General features: G+C 38.6%; 2 protein-coding genes across 5 annotated transcripts; both read left to right on the top strand.

Moving 5' to 3' along the window:
- Positions 1–501: 501 nt before the first annotated feature.
- Positions 502–23,056, top strand: RB195_008803 (uncharacterized protein; the record flags this gene model as incomplete). Of its 4 annotated transcripts, XM_064195490.1 has the most annotated exons (21): positions 502–523; positions 3,584–3,682; positions 14,588–14,709; positions 14,787–14,885; positions 15,266–15,355; positions 15,617–15,745; positions 15,801–15,872; positions 15,927–16,051; positions 16,108–16,219; positions 16,313–16,374; positions 16,455–16,614; positions 18,691–18,761; positions 19,499–19,519; positions 21,520–21,621; positions 21,828–21,933; positions 22,037–22,096; positions 22,401–22,511; positions 22,659–22,754; positions 22,820–22,835; positions 22,900–22,942; positions 23,026–23,056. In XM_064195490.1, 21 exons carry the CDS (start codon positions 502–504, stop codon positions 23,054–23,056), a joined length of 1,749 nt encoding a protein of 582 aa, XP_064046633.1. The 4 variants fall into 4 exon arrangements, with proteins under 4 accessions (XP_064046633.1, XP_064046634.1, XP_064046636.1 ...); XM_064195491.1 differs by lacking the exons at positions 502–523; positions 3,584–3,682 and adding an exon at positions 10,518–10,572; XM_064195489.1 differs by lacking the exons at positions 502–523; positions 3,584–3,682; positions 19,499–19,519; ... (6 more) ...; positions 22,900–22,942; positions 23,026–23,056 and adding an exon at positions 10,518–10,572 and having other exon boundaries at positions 18,691–18,786.
- Positions 3,622–8,019, top strand: RB195_008804 (uncharacterized protein; the record flags this gene model as incomplete). Its single annotated transcript, XM_064195492.1, has 3 exons — positions 3,622–3,682; positions 7,798–7,906; positions 7,968–8,019. The coding sequence occupies 3 exons, from the start codon at positions 3,622–3,624 to the stop codon at positions 8,017–8,019; spliced, it is 222 nt and encodes a 73-aa protein (XP_064046637.1).
- Positions 23,057–24,159: the final 1,103 nt, after the last annotated feature.

The following is a 24,159-nucleotide window of genomic DNA, read 5'->3' as shown; positions in this document are numbered from 1 at the left end:
ACCTTTCAGCCGCACCTCATTTCAATGCTTAATGCTGTTTCCGTTTAGTTTCTGTTTGCGACCCTCGTTCTTTATAATTACCAGCAGTAACAATTAAGTACAGCGAACATAAACATACAATATACACGTAATTCTTTTGATGAAGAGGCTCATTAATTTAGAAATCATAACAATGTAATTTTGATAAAGCATAGTTCTGCAACAGTTTTGGGTATTTTAATAAGCAGCGATTCAATGGTAAATTTTATCCACAAAGGGAACGTTCTCCGTATAACCCCGGCAAGTGAGTTCAGCTGTTCCGTGTCCTTTTCCTTGCTACAATGACATTACGGCGGTATCTTGGATACGGTACGGGTTCGTCTCTTGTTGAACAAATAGAAACATGTTTTTCAGAACACTACCGGAAGCAACAATATTATCACAGTATAAAGGAGATAAGTTCGTCCTGCCATTGCTACGTACACTTCGACAGCAACCAGTGCGGGATCCCATTGGTTCGAAATGGTCCCTCCACCGTTAAATAGTGGGTTTCTGTCTATCATATCAAAATAATTCTTCTTTTTTTCTTATTGACAGTGCTGGACTGAATTGCGCGTATGATGCGCTAACATCCCACTTAGTTAGGCCTTCATTGAAAAACAGCAACAATATCCATATTCTCCAGTTTATCATCCACTTTACAGGGATAGAATTTCTCGATCAATTCAGCAATCCTATCAACAGCGCTATTAAAAAAAGGATTTTGCATTTGTTTTACTAACGGATCACTTCGAAAAAGACCTCGATTTTGTTCTCAGTTTAAGCGGTTACAATAGTGGATAGAAATACAGCATTCGCAGCAACCAGAAACAAACCTATCCTTGTGTTAACGCAGGTTTCGCACTGCAACGGCACTACTTTTTGCATCCGACCAGTGATCTGACGACAATAGCAAGGAGTTTGCAAGCTTTGAAACACCTGTATGCTCAAGACGTGGCGCTACAGTAATTAGTGGAACTTTTAACCGCAGAACAATACAGTCCGGTCAAAACAACATGAATCACGAGTGTAGTTGCGGTGCATTTGCGTACGCGCTCGAAACGGCATGGTGGAGGCAGCAGTTGTGACCAAGTTGGGAACGTCGCAAACTGCAGCAACGGGTGGTGCCAGCGAGGGTTTCACCACACTCCTAGCCGCTACGCTCCACCGAAGCGCCTCGAGAGAAGCAGTGTACGCAATTGCGTACGTGCTTCATGTCGTTTTGACCCTACTATAAGTAGGGTCAAAACGAAGTGAAGCCGGGTGCAGTTGCATAGGCGGTTGCGCTAGAAACGAGCGGTGGACCTAACAGTTGGAATCAAGGTGGGACCGTCGCTAACTGTAGCGATGGGTGCTGTTTGCTGTTCATTTAGTTTTGACCCTACTTTACAGCACTGCAAGTTCGCAACTCATACATTCGTAATCAAAGACGGTCCCTAAGATCTTAACGATGATGTTACTTTAGTGCAATCAAGTTGTCCATAGGGGTGAATGTTTCTTATTCTTTGGCAGAGTTAGATAAAGTCCCTCGCCAAAACGTCCTCAAATGCATCACCCCACGAATCTGGGATGGTACAGGTTGTATCTGGGATGGTACAGACGGGTAATGCCCATACGGGATAGTAGATTGTGGGGAAAAGGGTGATTCCGTTCATCTCTCCCTGTATCAGTATAAACGAACGAACTGCTTCTTCTTCTGTTGCAATAAGCAACCTTTGCGCCCCGCCCCAGCCTGCGATTCATCCGAATAGGGTTTTCGACGAATCGCAGGCGGGGTCGGGCGCAAGGGTTGTGCATTGCAACAGAGACCGTCGTAAGAAACAGCGTTCCAAGGTCGTCCGTTTACACTGATAAAGGGAGAGATGAACGGAATCCTATTCCTCACAATCTACCGACCCCGTATAGGCATTACCCGCCTGAAACCTGTAACCACCCCAGATTCGTGGGATGATGCTTTTAAGCATTCGCGGCTGCGCCTCTAGCGCCGAGATAAAGCCAGCGATTGCAAGTTTGGACCATCGCTAGCTACATTCGGACTGCAGCAATGAATGGTGCTAATGAGGGCTCCCTCTGGAAACCCACCCCACATTCCAGAGCAGCCTCTTACGGAACTGCACCGAAGTCATTTTGACCCGAATATAGAGCCGAGAGTTTCAACATGTAATAATGTTACATGTCCGGCAAATCTACGTCACCATAATTGTGACAGAACTTGAAATTGGCTCCCATGTTTCCTGACAAGATGTACATTTTCCGTATCCGAATCCAGAGATCAGATGAACATTGCTTCAACTTTACTGTTTTGTGTAGGTGGCTGCACAAACTTACTCCTTCTATTTATGTACACTGTGAAAGGTACTATACAATGGAGTCAAAAACATTTAGGATCTTTTTTTGCATTATTATGAATGAGGATCTCTAAAACACAGTCGGCGTGGAATGTGTTGTATCGGGGTGACACGATGTGTTCGTGGTGAAGGCTTGTACTAAGACATCGCATGACTACGATTACCTATAGTCGGTTCAAAATGACATGAATCACGAGTGTAGTTGCGGTGCATTTTGCTGTTCGAACCGAGGTGGGACCGTCGCAAACTGCAGCTATGGCTAGTACTACCCAGCGTTTCACCTCGCTCCTAGCCGCTACGCTCCATCGGGGCGCCTCGAGAGAAGCCGCGTCCGCAATTGCGTATGTACTTCATGTCGTTTTGACCCTACTATAGTCTTAGCAATTTTTTCCCATTAAAACCTCTCTAGGAGCATAATATGAAGGGATCCAATCTTTGTCGTTTTTGTAAGTAGTTACCTAGCCTGATGCAACACGATCTACAGTAAGTGTTTTTGTACCTCTCAAATTTGTAAATACGAAAGACCACAAATCCCATCTCAGACCAAGTCCAATCTGGCAATTTAAGCCAAATTGACACTGAATAGAGGAGAAATCGTGGCTAAGGTTCTGTCGTTTATAATCTATGCTGAAGGATTCAGTGTTAGCATTAGCACACATTTGCGCGATTGTTGAAATGCATGCATGTTATCAATGAATATAATGAACCATACATGTAATTTATTGGCTCGACTGTACAGCCGTATCAAAACGACGCGAATCCTGGTGCAATTACGTGAACGGTTGCGTCCCAAATCACTCTGCGGGAACCTCTCTCGACTTGACAACCTTTACGACTTAATAATGGTTCCACCTGAATAAACAGATCCCAAGGGTCTCATACTTTTTGATTTGTCTGTTTAGGCTTCTTAGTTGTCGTTACTTAGTAACTTCTCGTCCTAAGCATGTGACCACATTCGTTCTGAACCCCTTCCGTTTCTTTCTTCTTTCTGAATTTCTTTAAAGAATTATTAGTTTCTAAATAAATTTTTGCCTCCTCCTGTTTTCTTTCGCCTTTGCAGAAACTGTTGGTCTCATTAAACTGGAAGTCAAATATGAGCGCGCGCAAGCGAGGTGTCGCCGTCGGTTCTGTTGCCGGGCTCCTATCAACACAGCATCTTCTTTCCCACTCTTAGTTTCATCGTCATTCTTGTGCAAGCTGCTTCATCCTATGCATAGGTCCGAAGCCGCTCTATCCAACGGCACCAACTCTCTTTATGCTTCGTCCCCGACGTGGTTTTGTCAGGCGATCACTACCGAAGTGCTTTCACGCTGAGGGTGAGTCACACCTCATTGTTTTTCCTTCACTTTTTACCCATTCTCATATTACTATGGACTTACGAGTTGTCGTTCGCAGCTCCACTCTCCCGAGTAAAGCTATAGATTTTTGAGTCTACATGGAGAGCAATACAGCATGTTTACTCTTGCTCCGTGAATGAATAAGTACACATTAGGGAACCATCTGTAGTTAGTCATCCATCCTGTAATTATTCCCACATGCTGTGGTTAGTCAGCTGCACAATATTTCTTAGGATTTAGGTGTATTCTGCTGTTAACTAAATATCAAACTATTTTACCACCATTACGAACTTTTACGGTTTATTCATGACTCTTTCTGGCACTGGGCAAGATTTCTCGTGAAATTACCTTTTTTGTATCATTTTTAGTATCATTTGTGCAAAACCGATATTAGTGTGCTAGACCGGGAAGAGAACGTTATTTTCATGTTCTCATTATTCTTCAGATTCCACTATTCTCCTCCTTATTTTCTTTAAATCAGGGCCTCTTTTTGTCAGTTTATGCCTTCTTCTCGAGAGAATAATTACAATAATTACGAATGCTTGGAAATCACTCCTTTGTTCATCTACCCTTCCAAGAAAAATTCCCAAGAAATCCAGTTCTGTATAGCAAAACAATGCGAAATCATGATTATGTTCCGTGGGGTAAAATGTTGTTGGGGAGAGGGACACTCAGCGGCGCCCTTATTTCTTGAAGTAAATAATCAAATCAATCAAGGCCTTAAGGTCTAAGCATTAGTCTTAGACGATCTATGACATGTAAACCAAAGTTAAAGTTAAGCTTTAAAGCTTCTGGCGTTAATCAATCCGCTTGGGATGCGCCCCCACGTTCACTTCAATTCAGAATCGTTTGAGGTTTACGAACGTGTAACTAGCCTATACAATGACTTGCTGGGCCCAGCCGATGTGTCAAGTCAGTGTTTTTATCCTAACAGACAAGTATGGTACCAATTTATCGACCCCGGAGAGATGAAAGGCCTGGTGAGCACTAGGGCGGACTCGAAACTCCGATCGATCATGCAGGAAGCAGAACCTCTAACCGCTACACTACACCCGCCCAAACCACCGTTACTAAGAAAAAAGTAAGTTAGAGCGACGGAAAATAAAGGCGCTCAACTACATTTTACCCTGTTCCGTGTAGACTTGATGAACGAATAGTAGCATAAAGATTCCATGACTTGGTCGCTGGTGGGTAGATCAACGATCATTCTGCGTGGAGACCGTTGCGACCGCGCGTACTTTATTTCTCTGCAGGATTTTTCCCGCTCATACGCTCACACCTGATCATTAGCTATTCTATTTATGTACAACCTTGCAAGTCGCTATTAGGTGTAATTTACACCGAATGGCGAGAGCATGTTTAATTTATTTCATGGTCCTCGTCAAGCTAAGATGTATATGGGGCCTATGATGAATACATAATATCGTATGTGGTCTCTGACAAGTGATCTCATTACGGTATGTGGTTCACTTCTACTCAAGTAGCTCTGCTAACATTTGTTTTTTTTTCCAAATTGCACCCATTTACACATTTGAAGCTTGAGCGGAAACTCCGCTAATGTTTGCTTCTAACTCTACATTACTACGAATTACTGCTAATCGGTCATAAAACAATGATTTTAATACAGACGAGTAAGGAGGAGGACGAGTGAGTAAAGAGTATTGTCCACCCTTCTGACGAAACTAACCTTGAGCTAACCATAAGTGCATGGATCGACAATAAGCTTACGCAGTTTGCAAAAAAAAATGGGCAAGTCCGTTCCCTTGCTGATAGCCCTTTGAACAGTTTGATATAGTCGCGTCAAAACGACGACAGTTACGTAATTGCCTGCACTCGAAACGGCACGATGGTACAAGCGGTTGCGATCGAGATGGGACCGTCATTAGCTCTGCAGTCATACTGAAGTTAGCGGTGTTCCACTTTGATCACAACCGCTTGCTTCCCCGCTCCGCTTCGATCCCGGCCGCTAAACAACCTCGTCAGGTTTCTGATCATTTTGATTCAACAGATATATCCACTTCAATTGCACATCGAATTCGAATTCGAACCCTCCAAATAGTCCTCTCAATTGCTGGAGTGATATCTTCCCATGAGATATATGTTTATTTAGGTTTGGACTTCTTCTTATTAGATATATCTCTAGTTACTAATGTTTGAACTTCACTCCTTTGCGAAATTTATGGTTATAATTATTCCTACTGTAGCGCATGTTAATGTGAGATGATGATGAATGGCTGTGGTGAGATTATACTGGTCAGGAGATCAAAGACTCGACAATGGCTTTTGACTTCTAAGTTTTTAGTTATGTGCTTATTCCTTTTGTAATTTCAATTTAAGCTCCATTAGTTCTACTTCTTGGTTGGCGCATATTCTTAATGAGATATTCCATCGAATGCGGGAGAAATTTATAGTTTAAGAATCACATCTGTTGTATTTCTACTCAGTTATGCAGTTTTCGATATATTTTGTGTTGAAGTTATCTTATATCGCTGGATCAAAAAGACCTACTGTTTCCGAATTTCAACTTCCTTCAAATCTTGTAGATGATCCAAAACACTGAAGTTTTGACGTTCTATGTGCTTCCGTAGTTTCTTTTCCAAAATAATTGACGAAAACTGGTTGTATTGGCGACAACAAATGTCATATGGTGAATCATCCAGTGACGCTGGTCTTCGATGTTCTTTTAATAGTTATACTCATCTTATTGTTATCTTTTGAGTTAATTAACAGCTGTTCTTTGTACATTGGTCTTTGATTGAGTTATTTTCGTCCTTCTTTACCGCCTGCATGGACCTTATCGAGGAGTCCTTCGCTACTACTTTGATGTTTCAAATTCATGTGACCTTATCGAGGGACCTCGATGTAATTACAAAGACCAAGCCACCATTTTTTGTTCATTATTTTATTATATTAACGTTGACACCACTTGGTTTACTAAATCTTACTTCTCTTATTTTTGTAGGGACTTCTATGAGCATCTTTGTGCCATAAAGTTTGTCAAGGTTAACTCGAACAACTATTGGTATTACGCCACTGGCAATTTGGGGAATGCCCGCTGTTCTTTTTATGGTCTACGTGGTAGTAATTAGCCCAATTATGGACACGATCTGCCATAATTGCTTTAAGGTGATAATAAGAGCTGCATGACATTAATCTAATGCTTAAGGGATTATAAATCACTAACAACATATGCTGTTATTGTAAGAATCGGAACAATGGGTAGTCAGGTGATGGAGTGCGGTACCCTCTATGTTTACATGTGTTCTCCGATAGTGAACTACAGCGGCAATGTTCAAAGAGTTTGCAATGATTTCAGTACATTATGTTCAGTTGGAATTGGCACAGAAGTCTTGCTTTTTGTTATTTTTGACGTAGTTTTTTTTTAGCGTAAAGGTCGACTACAATGAAAGTTGTATCTCTCTGGGTAGTTTCCATTATTTTGCAGTCCAATAATGTTTTCTCGTACTTTTTTGTATGTTTTTTGGTTTGTTTAGCGTGAGTACAGTTTAGTGCTATCGTAACTATTGTGCTACTGTATATAGGGATTTTATTTCAAAAAAAAGTTGTCTTTTATCCATACCCAATGTTCAGTTTCTTTCGTAATACGATAAATATTAGTGCAGAACAACCAATCTCAAAATACTTTTTTCTTTTTACTGTAAGGATTTTACAATTATATAGTCGTTGTTTTCACAAGAATATCTTTTTGATTTATTTTAAACCTTCCCAATGTAGTTGCGTTTTTAGTTCTTTCTGAAGTATGTTGTTTTTCATTTAATATCTATATTTAAATATATAATAATACATAATATATTTAAATTCTGGCTTTTTTCTTTAAAAAAAAAAAAAGAAAGACTTTGGGACGATGTTCATGAGAGAAAGAAGTAATTCATTGAATAAGTATTGTTTTCATTGTTTTTGACACTATTATTTTTGTAATACACCTATCTTTAGGTGCTTGTTTTACTCTATTAATGTGAACGACCGAGATTTTAGCTAATCTCCTTAGAAGCGCATCTTGAGACAAGTTACGCAACAGCAGGAACAATTGAAATCTTTTCATTCTTTGCTCTCTTCTCTTGGAATGTTTGCAGTGACATTTGAAGAACGATTTATTGCCGGTATGTGTTCGCTAGAAATTATCAAAATAGGCTGCGTTGTCAGAGACGTTGACGCGGTCGAACACATGCAGTACGACCAACTGTCAGTGAAATTTCGATTTTATCGCCGATGTGTTCTTGTCAATTATTCCTCAGAAGTACAGTCAAACAAAACGCCTATTCGACTTCACACCGTTAAAAGTCGCTGCGCTATAAAACAGGTTCTACGGACTACTCACCTACTGTTTTGACATCTTTTTTTTTTCTGCAATTGGGGTCAGTTCATTTTCCAGTTTTTACGCTTTTGAAGTAAAAGTGGATTTTCATCTATTTATTACTCGCTCATTGTCATCTTCCAATGAAAAGGCATTGTGTGATGTTGTAACATTCTGTTGTCAATGAAAAATCTCATACTTCAATGATGCGAAAGGTTTTGTTCTCCGTTGAATGTTTACATATTTTAAAGATGAAATGATTGGAATTCTTAGTGATGTAGAATGTGAAAATCGTGCAGAATTTGATCGTCAATGCTTCTCATCCTTTCATCTTGGTGACGAGATCAAGCAGATTGTTTTTGCTGTTGCTAGAAAACCACTATTTTTTCTTTTTATTCCTTATTGGGGCACCCTTCACTTTGGATAGGTAGTAAACGTTCCAATATATATGAATCTGATTATGTGACTTTCATTCTTGATCAATAGGTTAATTTTTGTGGTCGAAAACTGAGCTGACGTCTATTGATTTATGTTCAACTTTCATAAAACTTCGTGATGACCACTATTTCTCTGACTTTCCTTAACTTGTCAATTCAGCATCCCGAAAGCGGATTTCTCTAACTGCCATTTTAAAGGGTTGAGTGGGTGGATAATAAACAGATTTTGATTATTCAGTCTCGTAACTATTTGTCTCATTTCCGGCTTCTCTTTTTTTTGTGTCCTGACAGATCACTTTTATTAATTTGTACTACCCTTTGCTTCTCATTTTTCTTCTCATTCACCACCCCTATCAGCGTGAATTACTTGGGTAAATGAAGTGTGGTATCTTGCACCTAAGGTGGAACTATGCATTAACCTCTAAAATCTTCGTCAACTGTTAAAATGACAATTGTTAAATGCAGTAACTTTTTTCGTCCGATAGCAGATGGGTGCGACACTTTCGTTCACTTCGTATATGCACTCTTTGATAGATCCGCGATGTTAAAACTTCATTACATTATGCATTTTTATTTTGTATTATTTTTTAAAGATTTTTTTCTAGCGATTTTTGTGCTACTTTTTTGTTCCGCTTCTCCTCCATGAGCATATCGCGAACATTTAGTTCTCTCCGTTGTTTGAAGCGATGTCGCTTCCATGATGCGATAGTCGGAGACGGTGCTCTGACCCCTTCACTTTTGAACGGTTGGGGAAAGGATCTCCTTCACTTTAAACGGTTGGCGAAATTATCCCCTTCACTTTTGGACGGTTGGCAAAAGGACCCCCTTCACTTGAGCTGCACCCCATAAGATGAACCCCCTTCACCTGAGGAGGGTCCGGTTTCTCCCTATCGCACCTACGGTCGCTTGAATATGGGACGGTGAACTATTATGTAGTCCCATGATGCACTGAAACATCAAAGTTTCAGATAGGAACAAGTGCTCTGTGTGTGTGTTTTTTTTTCTGAGCTTAGGTTTCCCGCTGCTCTGGAAACATCACGAACTCTCTCCGAACAGTTTAAAACGTAGATGTGTTGCAGCATGCTAATTACTCTCATCTATAGATAAATAGTTGGTAACTACCGATTTCTTCCCCAACACATTTCGTCTTAAAACTTCACCAAAACCCTTTGAAGTAACATATCGTTGTAGTTTTGTCAAGGCTGTTGTATGAGTTATGGTTTTTAAAATATCATTTTATTTTTTTCCTACAATTTTTTTGTCATTTTTCTATCAATCGCATCGTTTTTCTTATCATCGTTATCGTTGACTGGTGTCCATCTTCGACTGTCTGTGAATCCTTATCATTTTTCCTCTTCCCCATTCCGGAACTGTTCTGTCAATAGCTTCCCTTGTTATGATTTTTGAGAGGCAACATTGCTAATCTGTACATTAGTGAAGTTCCAAGACCCATTAATGGTAATATAGATAAGATAGTGCTTGTTATGGACGAACATTTATCACTGAGGCTAAATAATGTACCCCTTTTAGATCTTATGGTGATTAGAGACCACAGCAACACTTTGAAGTGTTGTTTTAAACGAAAAATGAAATGGTTTGAGAGGAATCTGTTGAAGAAGTTGTAGTTTCTTGGTGGTTCATCCTTGAAATCGATGGATTTGTTGCAGTGAAGACTAAGAGTGTGCCCTCATTAAACATTTGTGAAGCGCTCACTGACACTTAGATAAATTCTTCCTAGTTTGAACACTTCGTAGATTGCTTTTTTGTAGAATTTGCCTTTATTTTCAGGTTCCTATCGATCTAGAATATGTATGAGTTCTAATAAGGAATCATATTCAGCTCAACATCATTTTCACAACAGTTCGCTGTTTACTAATCACTGTTCATAGATCATAGCAATAAATTGTATACTAATAGCGACAACTTATTTTTTGTCACGAACCTCGGCGCTCAACCCACGCATCGACCTCAAAGCATGACCCAGGAGGCGTCTGTGGGCGTGTCCTATTCGTGTGCGCTTAGTTTCTTCACAGTCGTCAAACTATAGCTATAGACAACGTCTATGCCACCAACGCACGGGCTCACTAACGTCGATAGCGTGTCAAGGAGGAATACTGGTAAGTTTTGACATTTCCTAAACATTTCTAGGTAGTTTAGATTTCTAAAATAGTGGAGATCTGTGGTTGGTTAATCATCGTTTATAACGAAAGTTTTGAATTTGTTCGAAAAAATGTGTTATAAAATCTTCAGAGACATCTGTTGTTCCATTTGAGGAAGCACGAGACTCCTCACTTCTAAACTTTTTTCCCCGACTTTTTCCTCGACGTCCGTCTAAGATCTTTTATATAATTTTTGCTTTTCTTTTCCTTATATTTTGAAAATATACGCTCGGAAATCTCCACACTCGCTCTTTCTTGTTACATCTGTGTGATGTCAAGAATGTACATAAATTGGAATTTTTTTCTTAGTAATTGAGATGGAGCAGTTTTTTCATTCGAAAAAAGAAACAGTTGGAAGTAGGTATTAGCTTAGGGTAATAGAAATTGCCTACTTGGAGTTGAGAAGTAGTATAGTAAAATGGATTATTTTTAGTTTAGAAAATCTTTCAATTATTCCTTTTTTAAATGGAATTGTCCTTGTTCAGTGGCCACCCTTTGTACAAAACTTTTTTGATCCATTTTTTTTTGACCGCAGGAAGTTCTCTTTTCCCCTTATCAGAGCTGTATTTAGAAATTAGTAGCGTCAGCTAAGTTTTTTTTTCGTTTGTTTTGTAAGTGCTGCTTTATTTAGTATACAGAAACTTTGAAAGAAATTGTGTGGAGCCCATGTTTAAAAAAATGCAGTGTGTGTTGAACGCAAGTGAACCATGGCGTAATAGAATTCATTCAAACACTGATGCTAAGTTTAGAGAAATGCTTCTAGTCGTCAATGTTGCTATAGTGTTCTTTTTATTCGTGAGTCGAATAGATTGATCCTAATTTCATTAGCTTGTAGTAAATCATAGAGTATTTTTTCAAGAAGGAAATCTAAGCTTCTTGATTCACAAAGATTAAATTGATGTAGCTGGCCTGTAGATAACAGTACTCCGCTTCAGCAGTAGTTATTCGAAATTGGTAAAGAAAAAAGTTTATAAATAGGCGCACATGTTTCTTTCCTTTTTTTAAAAAAATGAAATCCTCAAATGATTGGGGGATGCAGTTACTGGGAAGCGCCGATCTCGGTTGCGTTTGTGGATTCGCTTACTTCTGTAGAACTGTTTAGGATTAGTACGTGTTTGAGTAAGATTTCAATTGATACGGGTTTGTTTGAGTTTTTCCAGCAAGTAATAAGCATAAGCAATAGACAGTAGCAATAAGGAGAAGGCTTGTGAGTTTAGCTGAATCCACTATGCTCCCAAACATCTTTTCCTAATACGTTGTAGAAGGAAGGTTATAATCTCTCATTATCGTAACTCCTTTCGATAGTGAGTATCTTTTTTCTGTGGCTTCACAAAAACCACAGTTTTTCGGGCGCTCATCAAATAAAGTCTTTATTTGCGTGTAACTCGTGTGTTCTTGGACCTTTCTAATCATGTTATAATAACATGAAGAATAATAGTTCCTCTGATTTGGCCGCTGGCATCGCTCTGCCCCTGCCTCTGACTACTTTGCACAACGAATGTGAATATTCTTTTGTGTGTAGCGCCTGCTAGCCAACAGATATTTGACGTTGATTGTTCTTTGAAGTCAAGCGCCTAGCAGATTTTGCTCCTCGCCGATGTCATACGGCAACACAGCGCGTGATCCTGATTGTTGTGCTGTGAGAGATCCTGCCGAGGCGTCTCTGCTCGATCCCTAAAATAATCCATATTGTGCTTCTTCGAAGGATTATTAGGTCGAGATCTGTGAAACTGTAACCCTAAGGTTTATTATTAACCATTTAAAAGTTAGAGAACATATTTCCCAGTTAAACCTATTGATTCTAAAAGGAAAAGCGGGAATTTTTGCACTTTTATTAGGAGTTTTTAACTGTGAACAAGATGAAGAAATATCTGGTTGCAAATATAACTAGTATCATCAATATCGGCAAATAAGGTTCCGGTGGGTTCTGAAAAGAACAGAAACGCATTTGATCAGCTAATCTTAGTTTTGTTAGAAGTTACTCCATGCCAAGGCTCCTCATTCGTGAATTATATCTTGTTCATGTACCGTTTTATGCGGTCTTCTTGATGAAAAGCAGCTTTTCAACAGGGTCCTATGTTTGCACAGGCTTTTTTTTGCCTCTCTTCAAGGCTATCTTTAAAAGATGGATTATCGCTTGACAAAACATAGCGATATTTATTTTGGATGAAGTGAAAGTTGCTTTGTGAGCAAATAGATAAGAAATTAATAGGGTAGAGAAAAAAACTATGCTCTTCCATTTTTGCAAAGCGTTTTCTAAAGTACAGTAAGGTCAAAAAGACGTGAAGAACAGTTGGTACAGTTGCGTATGCGATGCGGTCAAAGCGCTGCGATAGACCGTAGCTATTAGGATTAGTACGGTTAGGACCGTAGGGGTTAGGACGGAGAACCGTACTATAGTTAGGTCAAACTGATATAAAGCACGGACAGTTGCGTAAGCGGCTGCGCTCGAAGCGGTTGGAATCGATGTGGGACCATGGCGAAATGCAGAGGTGGGTGGCGGTAGTAGAGTAGTCCCTACACGATTCCAACCGCTTCGAGTGCAGCCGCTTAAAGGCATCACACCACGAATCTGAGGTGGTGCAGATTTCAGATGGAGTATTCTTATAAGAGGTAATAGATTATGGAGAGGAGGGTGATTCCGCCCATTTCTTCCTAATTGCCGTAAGAAACGGCCCGGAAGATTCGGCGCCGCACAAGGCTGGCCCGCTCCAGTCGAAATCCGTATAGAAAATAGTGCGCCAGAATGCCTGAAGCCGTATCTTCCGGGCCGTCTTTTACGGCAATTAGGAAGAAATGGACGGAATCACCCTCTTCTCCATAATCTACTATCCCGTATACGAATACTCCACCTGAAATCCGTACCACCTCAGATTCGTGGGGTGATACCTCTAAGCAACTGTCCGTGCTTCATGTCGTCTTGACCTAAGTATATAGTTCGGGGATTTTGTGCATCAATCAACGAACAATTCTCTGCACTATTCTTATACGTAAAGTTTTTTTTTCTGCCAACTCTCATGTGAAACCTAATATACAGCGATTCGCGCTCACAGATTAAATTTCATTTATGTTCAGATTTGTTGTCTGGCTCAGCGCAGATATTGAAGTCATCGATTGTTGATTCGGACGTAAATCGCGTCGAGCGCAGTACGATGGCCGCGCGCGACGTATTGACCACTCCCCTACGCTCCCACGCTTGCGCCACAACATTCGCTTTGATTTTTTGGGCCCCCATGACGAATTTCTAAGTATTTCCTTTTTTCTTATTTCCGGCCGTACACGTCAGCCGCGATTATTAGTGCATATATCTTTAGTCTTTAGGGTAGTGGTAGGGTAATTTCTTTCCTTGCTTTCTTCCAGTTCAGTTAAAACGAGGGAAACGACACCAATCATTTTATTTTCAATTTGAATACGACATTTTATTGATGACTACTCGCCGCAGTCGCTTCATTTTTTTGCATATAGTTTGTAGATGACCCATTGGATTAGCTTCTCCAGGATTTGTCTATTTCACACGACTAAATAAATCCGATCTGACGCTGTCTTTAATTCCATAAAGTAGGCTTCATCGTTGCCAAGCAACTTCCGCCATTTATTTCGCGCAGGTTTCTTTTACTGTAACGCTACGTACTTTATTGCGTCAGTTTCTGTTTTTCCTTAGTGCATTTTCGGATAGTTAACTTGCCTTTGTAGACCTCTTCACTGCGTTGTGTCCTATTTTTGAGAAAAGTAAAGTTTTATCATCAAATTGATCGTATTCAAATTGTTTATAAAAAGTAAGGCTCATTTTATTTTTCATTGGAGTTGCGCGGCCTGTCAGTCAGCTGTGCGGTTCAGTTTTTGTGACTTTCCCTGACTGTGCTATCTATGTATATTTGTTCTGTTGTCCGAATTGCGACCTGAATAGTAGTGCAGTTATTGATCTTCCGAATGTTAAATGATGTATTCGAAACCACAAAATTCCCGTTTCTAGAAATTTATCGAGGATCTTGGGTCGATTTGACCACCGGTCAGACTTCACAGTCGAAACCATCGAGCGCAAGAGTACCACCGTTGCCGTCACATACTGATCACGTTAGAATGCCTAACATCAAAGTTTGTGGTTATTGATTTGTTCAAGGATTTAATAACGTGTTATTGTTCTTCTTACTTGCTAATATTTGCTTGTTTAGGTGTTTTCCGGATCTTCACATCGTGATCTGTCGCAACGTATATGCGAAAGGCTCCAACTAGAGGTGTCGAAAGCATCGTTGAAGAAGTTTAGTAATAAGGTGAGCATCGGGAACGTTTTGATCTCTTTCTTTCTTTTACTTCTTCTTCTCTTATAAGAAACTGCTTAGTTGAAGTTAATTGTAACTTTCACTTGGTGGGAATTTAGAGAATGGTCAAAATACCGGAGAACTCGCTTCTGTGCTAGGCAACCTCAAAATATTATCTTTTGATACTCAAGTATACAACAAGAACTAAACTTTTCATTTTTACGAAATAGTTTGATACGTTTTACTTTGACTTAATCATCACTGGTATAGTAACCAAACATTTCTTTCATATTTTATCTCATACCTTTCTTTTTGATTGTTTCTCATTGTAGTCTATTTTGTGGTCACTGTTTATTACATGTGAGGTTAGTTTAGACTGTTGTTGTTTTTAGGAAACAAATGTTGAAATTGGCGAATCAGTACGTGGCGAGGATGTATACATCATTCAGTCAGCTGCAGGAGAAATCAATGACAATTTAATGGTTTGCTTCACCTCATGACAGACTTGTTTCAATATATGAAATGTTGTGATGGGATTCTGTGACAATAGGTTTTCTGACGGGAAATGGTCAGTTGTATGAGTAAGGATAGCATATATAATTAAGAAAGGAAAAAAATCTGATCTCATGAGCTCGGAATCTAGGGTTCTCCTTAATGAAAAAAAGAGATTAAATGGCAGCAAATTAACAATATTTGTCAACGATACATTAATGGGCTATTTTTCAAAGATGTCTATGTTCCAGGAACTCCTTATCATGATTAATGCTTGTAAAATTGCCTCATCATGTCGAGTAGCAGCCGTAATCCCATGCTTCCCGTATGCTCGTCAGGATAAGAAGGATAAGTCGCGTGCGCCGATATCAGCAAAATTGGTATGTGAAATAATTCACATATGTAAGAATGGATTTCTTCAAAATTCAATTTTAGGTTGCTAATATGCTCTCAGTGGCTGGTGCAGACCATATTATAACAATGGATCTTCATGCGTCTCAAATACAGGTAATATTATAGCTGTTTCTATCTTAGGAGATGTTGACACATGGATTGTTCTAGGGTTTCTTTGACATCCCTGTTGACAATCTCTATGCCGAGCCAGCCATATTAAAATACATCAAAGAATCGATACCAAACTGGCAAACGTCAGTGATTGTATCTCCTGACGCAGGAGGTGCAAAAAGGTAGCAATATCATCAATGATTTGTAGGGATATTGTAGAGATTCTTGTCATGTTCAGAGTGACGTCAATCGCTGATCGCCTGAATGTTGACTTTGCGCTCATTCACAAAGAACGAAAACGTGCAAATGAGGTAGAGAAAATGACATTGGTCGGAAATGTCGAGGGAAAAGTACGAGTATTTCTGATTTTATTACTTATGTGTTGTGTTTTGTTACCTACATTTATTTCTATGCTCAGTGTACAAATTTATGCGATTTTTTAGGTTGCCATACTTGTTGATGACATGGCGGATACATGTGGAACGATCTGTATGGCTGCTGACAAGTGAGTTCTCCAACTAGCTTACCAGTGTGCAGTGAATTGATTGCTCTTCAACAGTCCAGTTTATCTCTCCATATGTTTAGACTCGTCGAAGCAGGCGCAGAAAAAGTGTACGCATTCTGTGTCCATGGAATCTTCTCAGGACCAGCATTGCAACGTCTAAACAATTCGAAGTTTGAAGCTGTTGTAGTGACGAATACAATTCCTCAGGATGAGAATATGAAGCAGTGTCCGAAAATTCAGGTTAGCTGCACACAGTCAACGTATACTATATGACGTTTTGTATCAAGTTTTTCTTTGACCCTTTCACACTAAGGCATGCCTGTCTCTGCCGCTAAACATCCAAGAATTTCTGTAAAAATGCGGTTTTGTAAGCTAACAAACGAATCAGTCCCGTCAGTGCTTGTGACCTTTCGTATTACGTTCTTTCTGATGACGTAAATTCGGGCGTTGGTGGCCAGCCTAATCGAACAAATGGTAGCTAGACGTGTTTCCACGTGCATTCGCTGCGTTTCTGCGTACTTGGTTTTAAACGTAACAGCACGATTGTTTTTTGATTGTTGAACCGCGGCAAAAAAAAAAACCGATGAAGAGTTGTTTGGAGAAATATTCTAGGGCAAAAGAAAGTTGATAACATGGGTGCTATACGGAGACGCCGGACCCTCCTCAGGTGAAGGGAATTACCGCATGGGGTGGAGCTCAAGTGAAAGGGTTCCTTTCGCCAAGCGTTTAAAATTGAAGGAGGTCCCTCGCCAACCGTTCAAAAGTGGAGGAGGTCAGAGCACCGGCTCCGACTATCGCATCTATGGTTGATAATTCAACATAAATTTTCGTAGTGGAACCAATGTGCCCCAACAGTTATTTCTGTGTGAACATCTATGTCCAACCAAAGTCGTATAGGCAGTCAAGCTTCTGCTTCTGCTTCTGCAGGCTTTCAGAAAAAAAAAAATGATTGTATCACGCATTATTCCTTTTTTCGGTTTTTTTTTCAGTATTGTGATAAAATCAGTAAGTTCATTTTAGACAGAATTTACTTTTCCATTCATTTCAAAATTTGTTTGTTATAAGGTCTTCGGAGATCAGATGATTCTCTTGTTGCACACAGCGTTGTAGCTAATTTTTTTAAAACAGAAAATCATGATTAATAGTCCTCAGTTTAATCACTTCCGTAGATTAGAGGTAGTTTTCGTCCAGTAAGAATACTGTTATAAGTGGGGATTTATAAAAAAATTGCGAAACATGTTACCGACGGTGTTTTTAGAAATCGAATTTGTTTCCAAGATTCTGGACGAAATTGGAGAGATTGATTCGCTTTATCTTGTATTTATCAGAAACCGAGGGGTTTTTCTTTTCTTTATGGTCACTAGTCAAAAGAATGAAGGAAGATGTGAGGCTTTCCTGAAAATTCTTTTCTTTTGTCTAATATCTCTCAAGTGTAACATGACAAAAGTTTCTGCATTGTGTCAAGAAGTCATACATCGGAGTGCAGCAGAATTACAAAGCGCAGACAACAGCTGATAATATAGAGCAAAGTTTTTATATTGTACAAATTTATAGAACGTTTGTGATGATAGTGAGTGAATGATTGCTATTTTCCACACATTATGTTGGCTACATTAGTACTACCAGTTTGTTTTTCGTTATATAAACTGGAAATTGATTCTGCAGGCTCAGCTCAGAACCACGAATTAGTTATGAGAATTTTATGGATATTTTCTGGATAGATAAAGTATCTCGTAAGTCAAGTAGTTCGATAAATACTCAATGAACACTAAATGCTTGATGGTGAATTCCTAGGAAGTCTGATTGGTGGTTACCTTTCGTATCAAACAATTACGATATGCAACTTTTCAAACTTAAACAGTCATGTTCCTTTTCTTAGTAAGTATTTTTGCTTATGGATCATCTGTTCCCTCTTGATTGAAAAATAATCGATCTTTTTAAGAAAAAAAGGGATTAGAAAGGCTTTGCTTACCCTAGCAAAACGATTTTTACTATTATATGCCATAATTCGCCGCTGATTAATACTGAATATAGGTGCCCGTTGTTGAAATTTGCGTAAGCATTGAGGGCTACGTTCTTGTACTCTGCTGTTGTACGTCAGTTCAGCTTTAGTTATAGTGTCGCATGTCGAGAAGGGTTGCTTCCAGTTATTAGGTTTTCGTTAAGGTTACTGTAAAAATATACATTTCAACACGAAAGCAGGCTCGCTTTTATCTTCTTCAGAGAATAATTTATGGCTCGTAATCGATTGCATTACAGAGTCAGCTCAACATTTAATGTTGGCATTTTTTTTATTTTATAATCGTTCAATTTTAGTGCATTGATATTTCAATGATTCTTGCGGAGGCAATTCGTCGTACACACAACGGTGAATCAGTATCGTACCTGTTCTCGCACGTGCCAATTTGCTGAAGTAGCATCTGTCGATTTTCTACGCCACAATTCTTCAAGTTTTAACCAAAACTTATCATTATTCATGGTTCGTATAGTGATGTTGTTTAGAATCAGTTGTTTAGCATTTACTTACGTATTGAGGTAATGCAGTTGTTAGGACTCATATTCGTTAATTATTGATTGACAAGATGATTATTGATCACCCCAAAAAAAGGCGAAGAAAATGCGCGGTCTTCTTTCATCTGTTCATGCTCAGCTATTCTGTACTTTAAAGTGTCTAAGAATGCAGTAAAAAATTTAAGTGCAGTAAAAAAATGTAACCGTGTTCATTTTTCCGCGCATAGATCTGTTCATTTTCCTATGACGTGCCATGTGATTTCAAACTCAGATCTGTATGGGTGGTCCATTTCGGTAGATTGTATGTAAACTAAAAATTCTTCATGTATTTGCCATATCCATCAATATCGAAGTAGGTGTTAACATTATGTTGATTAACTTTTCCTATTTTGGGAATGAATGTGTCAAGCGAGTAATAATAAAGAAATGATTGTAAAATTGTTTTATTAGGTGTCTTCAATAATTGTTTTCTTCAATAGAACTGAACACGAGGTTATTATAATCCTTTATTCTTGGCTAACGTTTCGGCAATATCGCCTTCTTCAGAGCCTGAAAGGGGTGAAATCGAACGCGATTAATCCGATGAACGCCTTATCCGCCATGTTTTATTAAGATTGTACTGCAAAATCTGTCGGTAAATTCATTGCAGTGGTTTGCGCTTAATTTGGTGAACCCTTAATTTGGTGAACCTAATTTGGTGTAGAAGGCTGCATTGAGGTGTTTTGTACATCGTAGCTGATATTTCTATTCCCATCAGTTTCCTTTGTAAATCAAGCGTTTAAAAAAAAGAACTGAGATTGGCACTCACTCCTATAATATGATTGCATGGAACGATAAGATAAACTGGTAAAGTTTGTTTTAATTGCGACCGTATACCATTTACGATTCGTTTCGAGATAACCGAATACCATTATGAAGCCTAGTTTTATTGATTGTTTCAATTCATTCCTGGATCACATGAAAAACGCATCGGTTCCTCTAGACTGTTTTGGCTGTAGAACAAACAACCAAAATAGTCATGTACATATCAATATTATCGATCTCTCGGCGCTTGTTTCATCCGTCCTTCTCCAAGAGTGACATAGGGTGCATCACTAACTAGTTTTTTTTCTTTCCTTCTCCATCTACCTTAAGAGGACTTGTTGATGCTTTGATGAAAATGCTCCCATTCTGAGTACTGTGCAATTATGGATTTACTTATACCACTTACTATCACGTTTCTACTATCTTTTTCCTCTATAAAGTTCACTTTTATTGTATTGGAGTAGAGATAAAAATTGAAATTAAAATAGAAATTGAATAGAGTCGAGTTGCTTTTTCGTACTTTGAAGAAATGATCTACTAAATGCATTGCGGTGCACCGTGCGGCTGAAACAGTTTACCAATTCCAACTCCAACGTGTGTCACTACTGTTTCATCGCTAATTCATTGAAGTATCTGCGTTTTGCTCAGGAGAGCTGAAATACTCGTGTTGTCGCGTACACGCATGTATTCAACATAAATCAATATGAACAACATTAATTCCTTCAAAATGTGGTGATAAATCTTCCACACATTTTTTCCACATCTCCTTTTTTATTCGAAACTTAATGATGAACAAATATTTTTTTTTACTGAAACGTCTACACTATATTTTTCTAGTATTGCAAGATGCCTCAGTTGATTTTGATGAACGTTTCCTCAGATTTTTCGGTCTCAAAAATTGAATCTGGATCTCAATCTGGAACATTACAATTGCCATAAAAGTGTTCGTGAGTGCGGCCGCATACAAATGTTTTCTTTTAATATATGTTTTCTGTTAAAATAAGGCTAACCATGTAGTTTTCAAAGTCAAGATTTTATCCGCATCACCTAGCCGTTCTCAGGTGTCTTCAAAAGAAATCTCTTCAACCTATCCCTCTACCCAACTATTTACGGTAAATGGTAAGAGATTCACTTGCACAAAGCGACTGAAGGCTTCAATAGATAGGTCCATACAGATACATACGATAGTTTCATCGTTGTTTCACCACTTTCTTGCTGCTTCTTGCTAACTATCGCGACACTCGCACATTTTCTGTGTAATTGCGACCACACGTGCAGCTGTTCCTTTTTTTCTCATCGCCTGCTTTTTTTGGTTGGTGTCTTTTTTTAGTTGTTTTATAATAGCTTCGTTATTGACGTTTGATTCTATATATATATATATATATATATATCGTTCAGAGAAGAAATGGAAGCAATTATTCTTTCCTTGTTTTTTCCATAACTAAATTGGGTTTAAAATGCGATCTAATAATAGACCATTTGCGAAGTCTTCGGGGATTTTTTTTCGAACAAATCGGTTCAAGGAAATTCTAGAGATGATTTCTTTGTATTTGAGGAGAAATATAGTAGATGGATGGATGGGGGGGACTCAGTGCCGCCCTTATTTCCCGACACTCTAACTTACTTTTTTCTCTTACTAACTTTAGTTTACATGTCATAGATCCTCTATTTCTTAGGGCCCCGATTGACTTGATTATTTACTTTGAGAAATAAGGACGCCATTGAGTGGCCCCCTCCCCCCGACTACATTTTACCCCTACATTTTATCCTGTATTTGTTGTTACGGGACTTCTGGAAGAATATTACTTAATTATCCAGATTTTGTTTAAGGATGCGGTTAGATCTTGTTTTGAGCTTCCTAGCACTCCTCTTCGCAAATTCAAATGCTCAAACATGGACGACTGGAGACAATTCAACAGTTGTTGGTTGTAGGTGAGGAAGATTTCCGAGTTTTCTTCCGTTTTATGTGGTCCGAAATATTTCTTTCTAGTGTTATTCGCGACATACATATGTGTATTTGTTAATTTAGTGTTAATTTAGTCGTTTCTCCAAAATTTTTGTTAAGATTCGTTTCTGGTACATGTATATTGGTTTGTTATATGCTGAACTAGTCATATCCTAACGCAGTGAAATTTAAGTACCCATTGTGCACTTAACGATGATGATCTGACTTGCTGGAACACAACTTTGAATTTCTTTTCCAAAGTGCTTATTGGGCAACTGAGACATTACATAGCTGTTCAGGTACGACTTTATGATATTCAGGATATGATTTATTTCTCAAATTCTCATTCTATTTGTATAATATCGTTACGATACGATACGTATGCGATTGTTTTTCGCTTAGGTCGATATCGATCAGTGGCATCGTCGACACGGAAAACCGGGTGGTCAGGATATGGATTTGGTTAGTATATAAATTCTGGTTTTATCTATCTGTATCTATCCTTAATTTCTTCCACGTTTACACATCCGTTCTTCTACTTTGCTTAGTTTCCAACCTTCCAACCAACCCTTTTTCCAATTCGTTATTTTAACAGTCGGAACCATGGCTTCACACTGTATTCCATTTTCAACCGAAGCGGTTATTCTTATATATCATATCATATCTGTTCTGTTGTGTTATGCTCTGTTATATCATACTTCGCTTCCATTTTGTTCATCTTTCTAACAACGTTTTAATCTTGTTTCTTATTTCATATCGTTCCTAGGTCGCTTCCGAAATTGAGACTTCTTTCTTGAGCGAACTTCAACCGAAAGATATTCTTCAAAAGTCTACGGTTACGCAGGTTGCAAAGATCCTCAGTGATAGGATTCGTAATGTAGGTTCTTTCTCCACAAACTACTGCCCACTTTTCGCTACATATTCGTATTTTGTTCAGTTTAATTTGCATAGGCATTGTTGAGTGCTTTTTTCAATGTGGTTGGTCAATAATAGTGGTTTGGTCACTCTAAATTTTTTTGTTCAGGTATCTGACCATGTAATCACATGGGTTCCACATTTCCAATGTCCCATACCTTGTGAATATCGCCGTAACAATTACCGCAATCTGTTGATAGCTTCGGTAAATCTAAGCCTTAATTTTCAAACTTATATTATTGTACTTTTATACATGTTGTCATGATTTAGATGATCTTGAATGCATGTATGGTTATGGTAGTGATACCTTTCATTGTTCGATTTGTTCGTTACCAACATGTTTGGGGCAGTGAGACTCGATTGGTTAACTCGTAACATGAACTGCTGCCTAGTGTGAGTCACACCTGTTCAATGCTCTTTTCTTAAAACTCGATTTTCTCCTGTTCAAACTCATTGACATACTGTAATCACTTCAGGCCGAGTTACCACCAGAAACACTTTCCTTGACGGACTAATATATTGCAGTGACTATATTCAACCTTAATTTTACTACCTTCGATTGGAAGATAGACCTAAGGATGCGAAAAGCTAAGGTATTTGTTGGAGACGTGCAAATTGTCGTATTAGTGTAGTATTTATGTGTTGAAATGAGTTAAGGTGGTCGATGATTTATGTTCTACTTCTTATGCAAATTTGTAGGGATGCTCTTGTGGTTGGTGTTTCCATTTCATTTCCTTGGTTTTTTTTACGTGTTATCTCTCTTTCTGTTCATTTGTACTCTCAGTAGGAAAGTAGGTAATGGTTGGTGGATTGGCAAACAGATGTACGCTATTTGCGCTAAAGTTTATTTATGGTTACTGAAACTTTGGGAAATAATCTGAGCCTTAGTTGTCCCCTACCTTGTTATGTTCTTATTTACTTCACTCGAAAGGCAGATAGACTTCTACACTCCTCCATGATTTCACTGCTTTCTTTATGTACAATAATCACAAAGAACACAGTGCAGTACATTTTAATTATTTTAATTTGCACAGCTGCGCGTACAACACCGAGTAACAATAAAATTTGTAGCTTTTAATTTGGGCTTCAGTATTTGTTTTTCGTTAGACAGTGACAGAGATCACAGTGAGAGTACGATGACTACGACAAAAAAGATAAGAATAGTCTTGAATTTCTGAAGAATAACTTTTTCTCGGAGAATAAGTTTGGTTGAACCAAAGCTGCTGCATTAACATCTAAATAATGGGTTTTCTGCAAATTTTTGTGCTGGTGTGACGTTGCGGCTGTGTTGAGAGCGTATAAAGGCAGCTTATAATGCTGGATAATCTGTGAATGATTTTTTTCCACTTTTCTTCTCCTTTTTTCGTGGATCATAAAATTATTTTCTATTTTTTTCTTGCTGAACAATGCCTGTGACATCAAGTTGCTCCCGAACTCATTCATAAATAATATGTCTTGAAGTTGAGGATAGTTTGTAATTTTGTAACTTTATTGTTGTTCTTGTAGTACAATTTGAAAAGTACAGTTGTGGATGAGTTTGGATGTAATTCTGATATGCATTCCGTGCCACTTTTATCCTCAGCTTTATCTCTGCTCTTCTGTGATTTTTA

Source organism: Necator americanus, chromosome III, assembly GCF_031761385.1.
Source record: "Necator americanus strain Aroian chromosome III, whole genome shotgun sequence".
NCBI lineage: Eukaryota > Metazoa > Nematoda > Chromadorea > Rhabditida > Ancylostomatidae > Necator > Necator americanus.
This window is presented reverse-complemented; position numbering and strand designations above follow the sequence as displayed.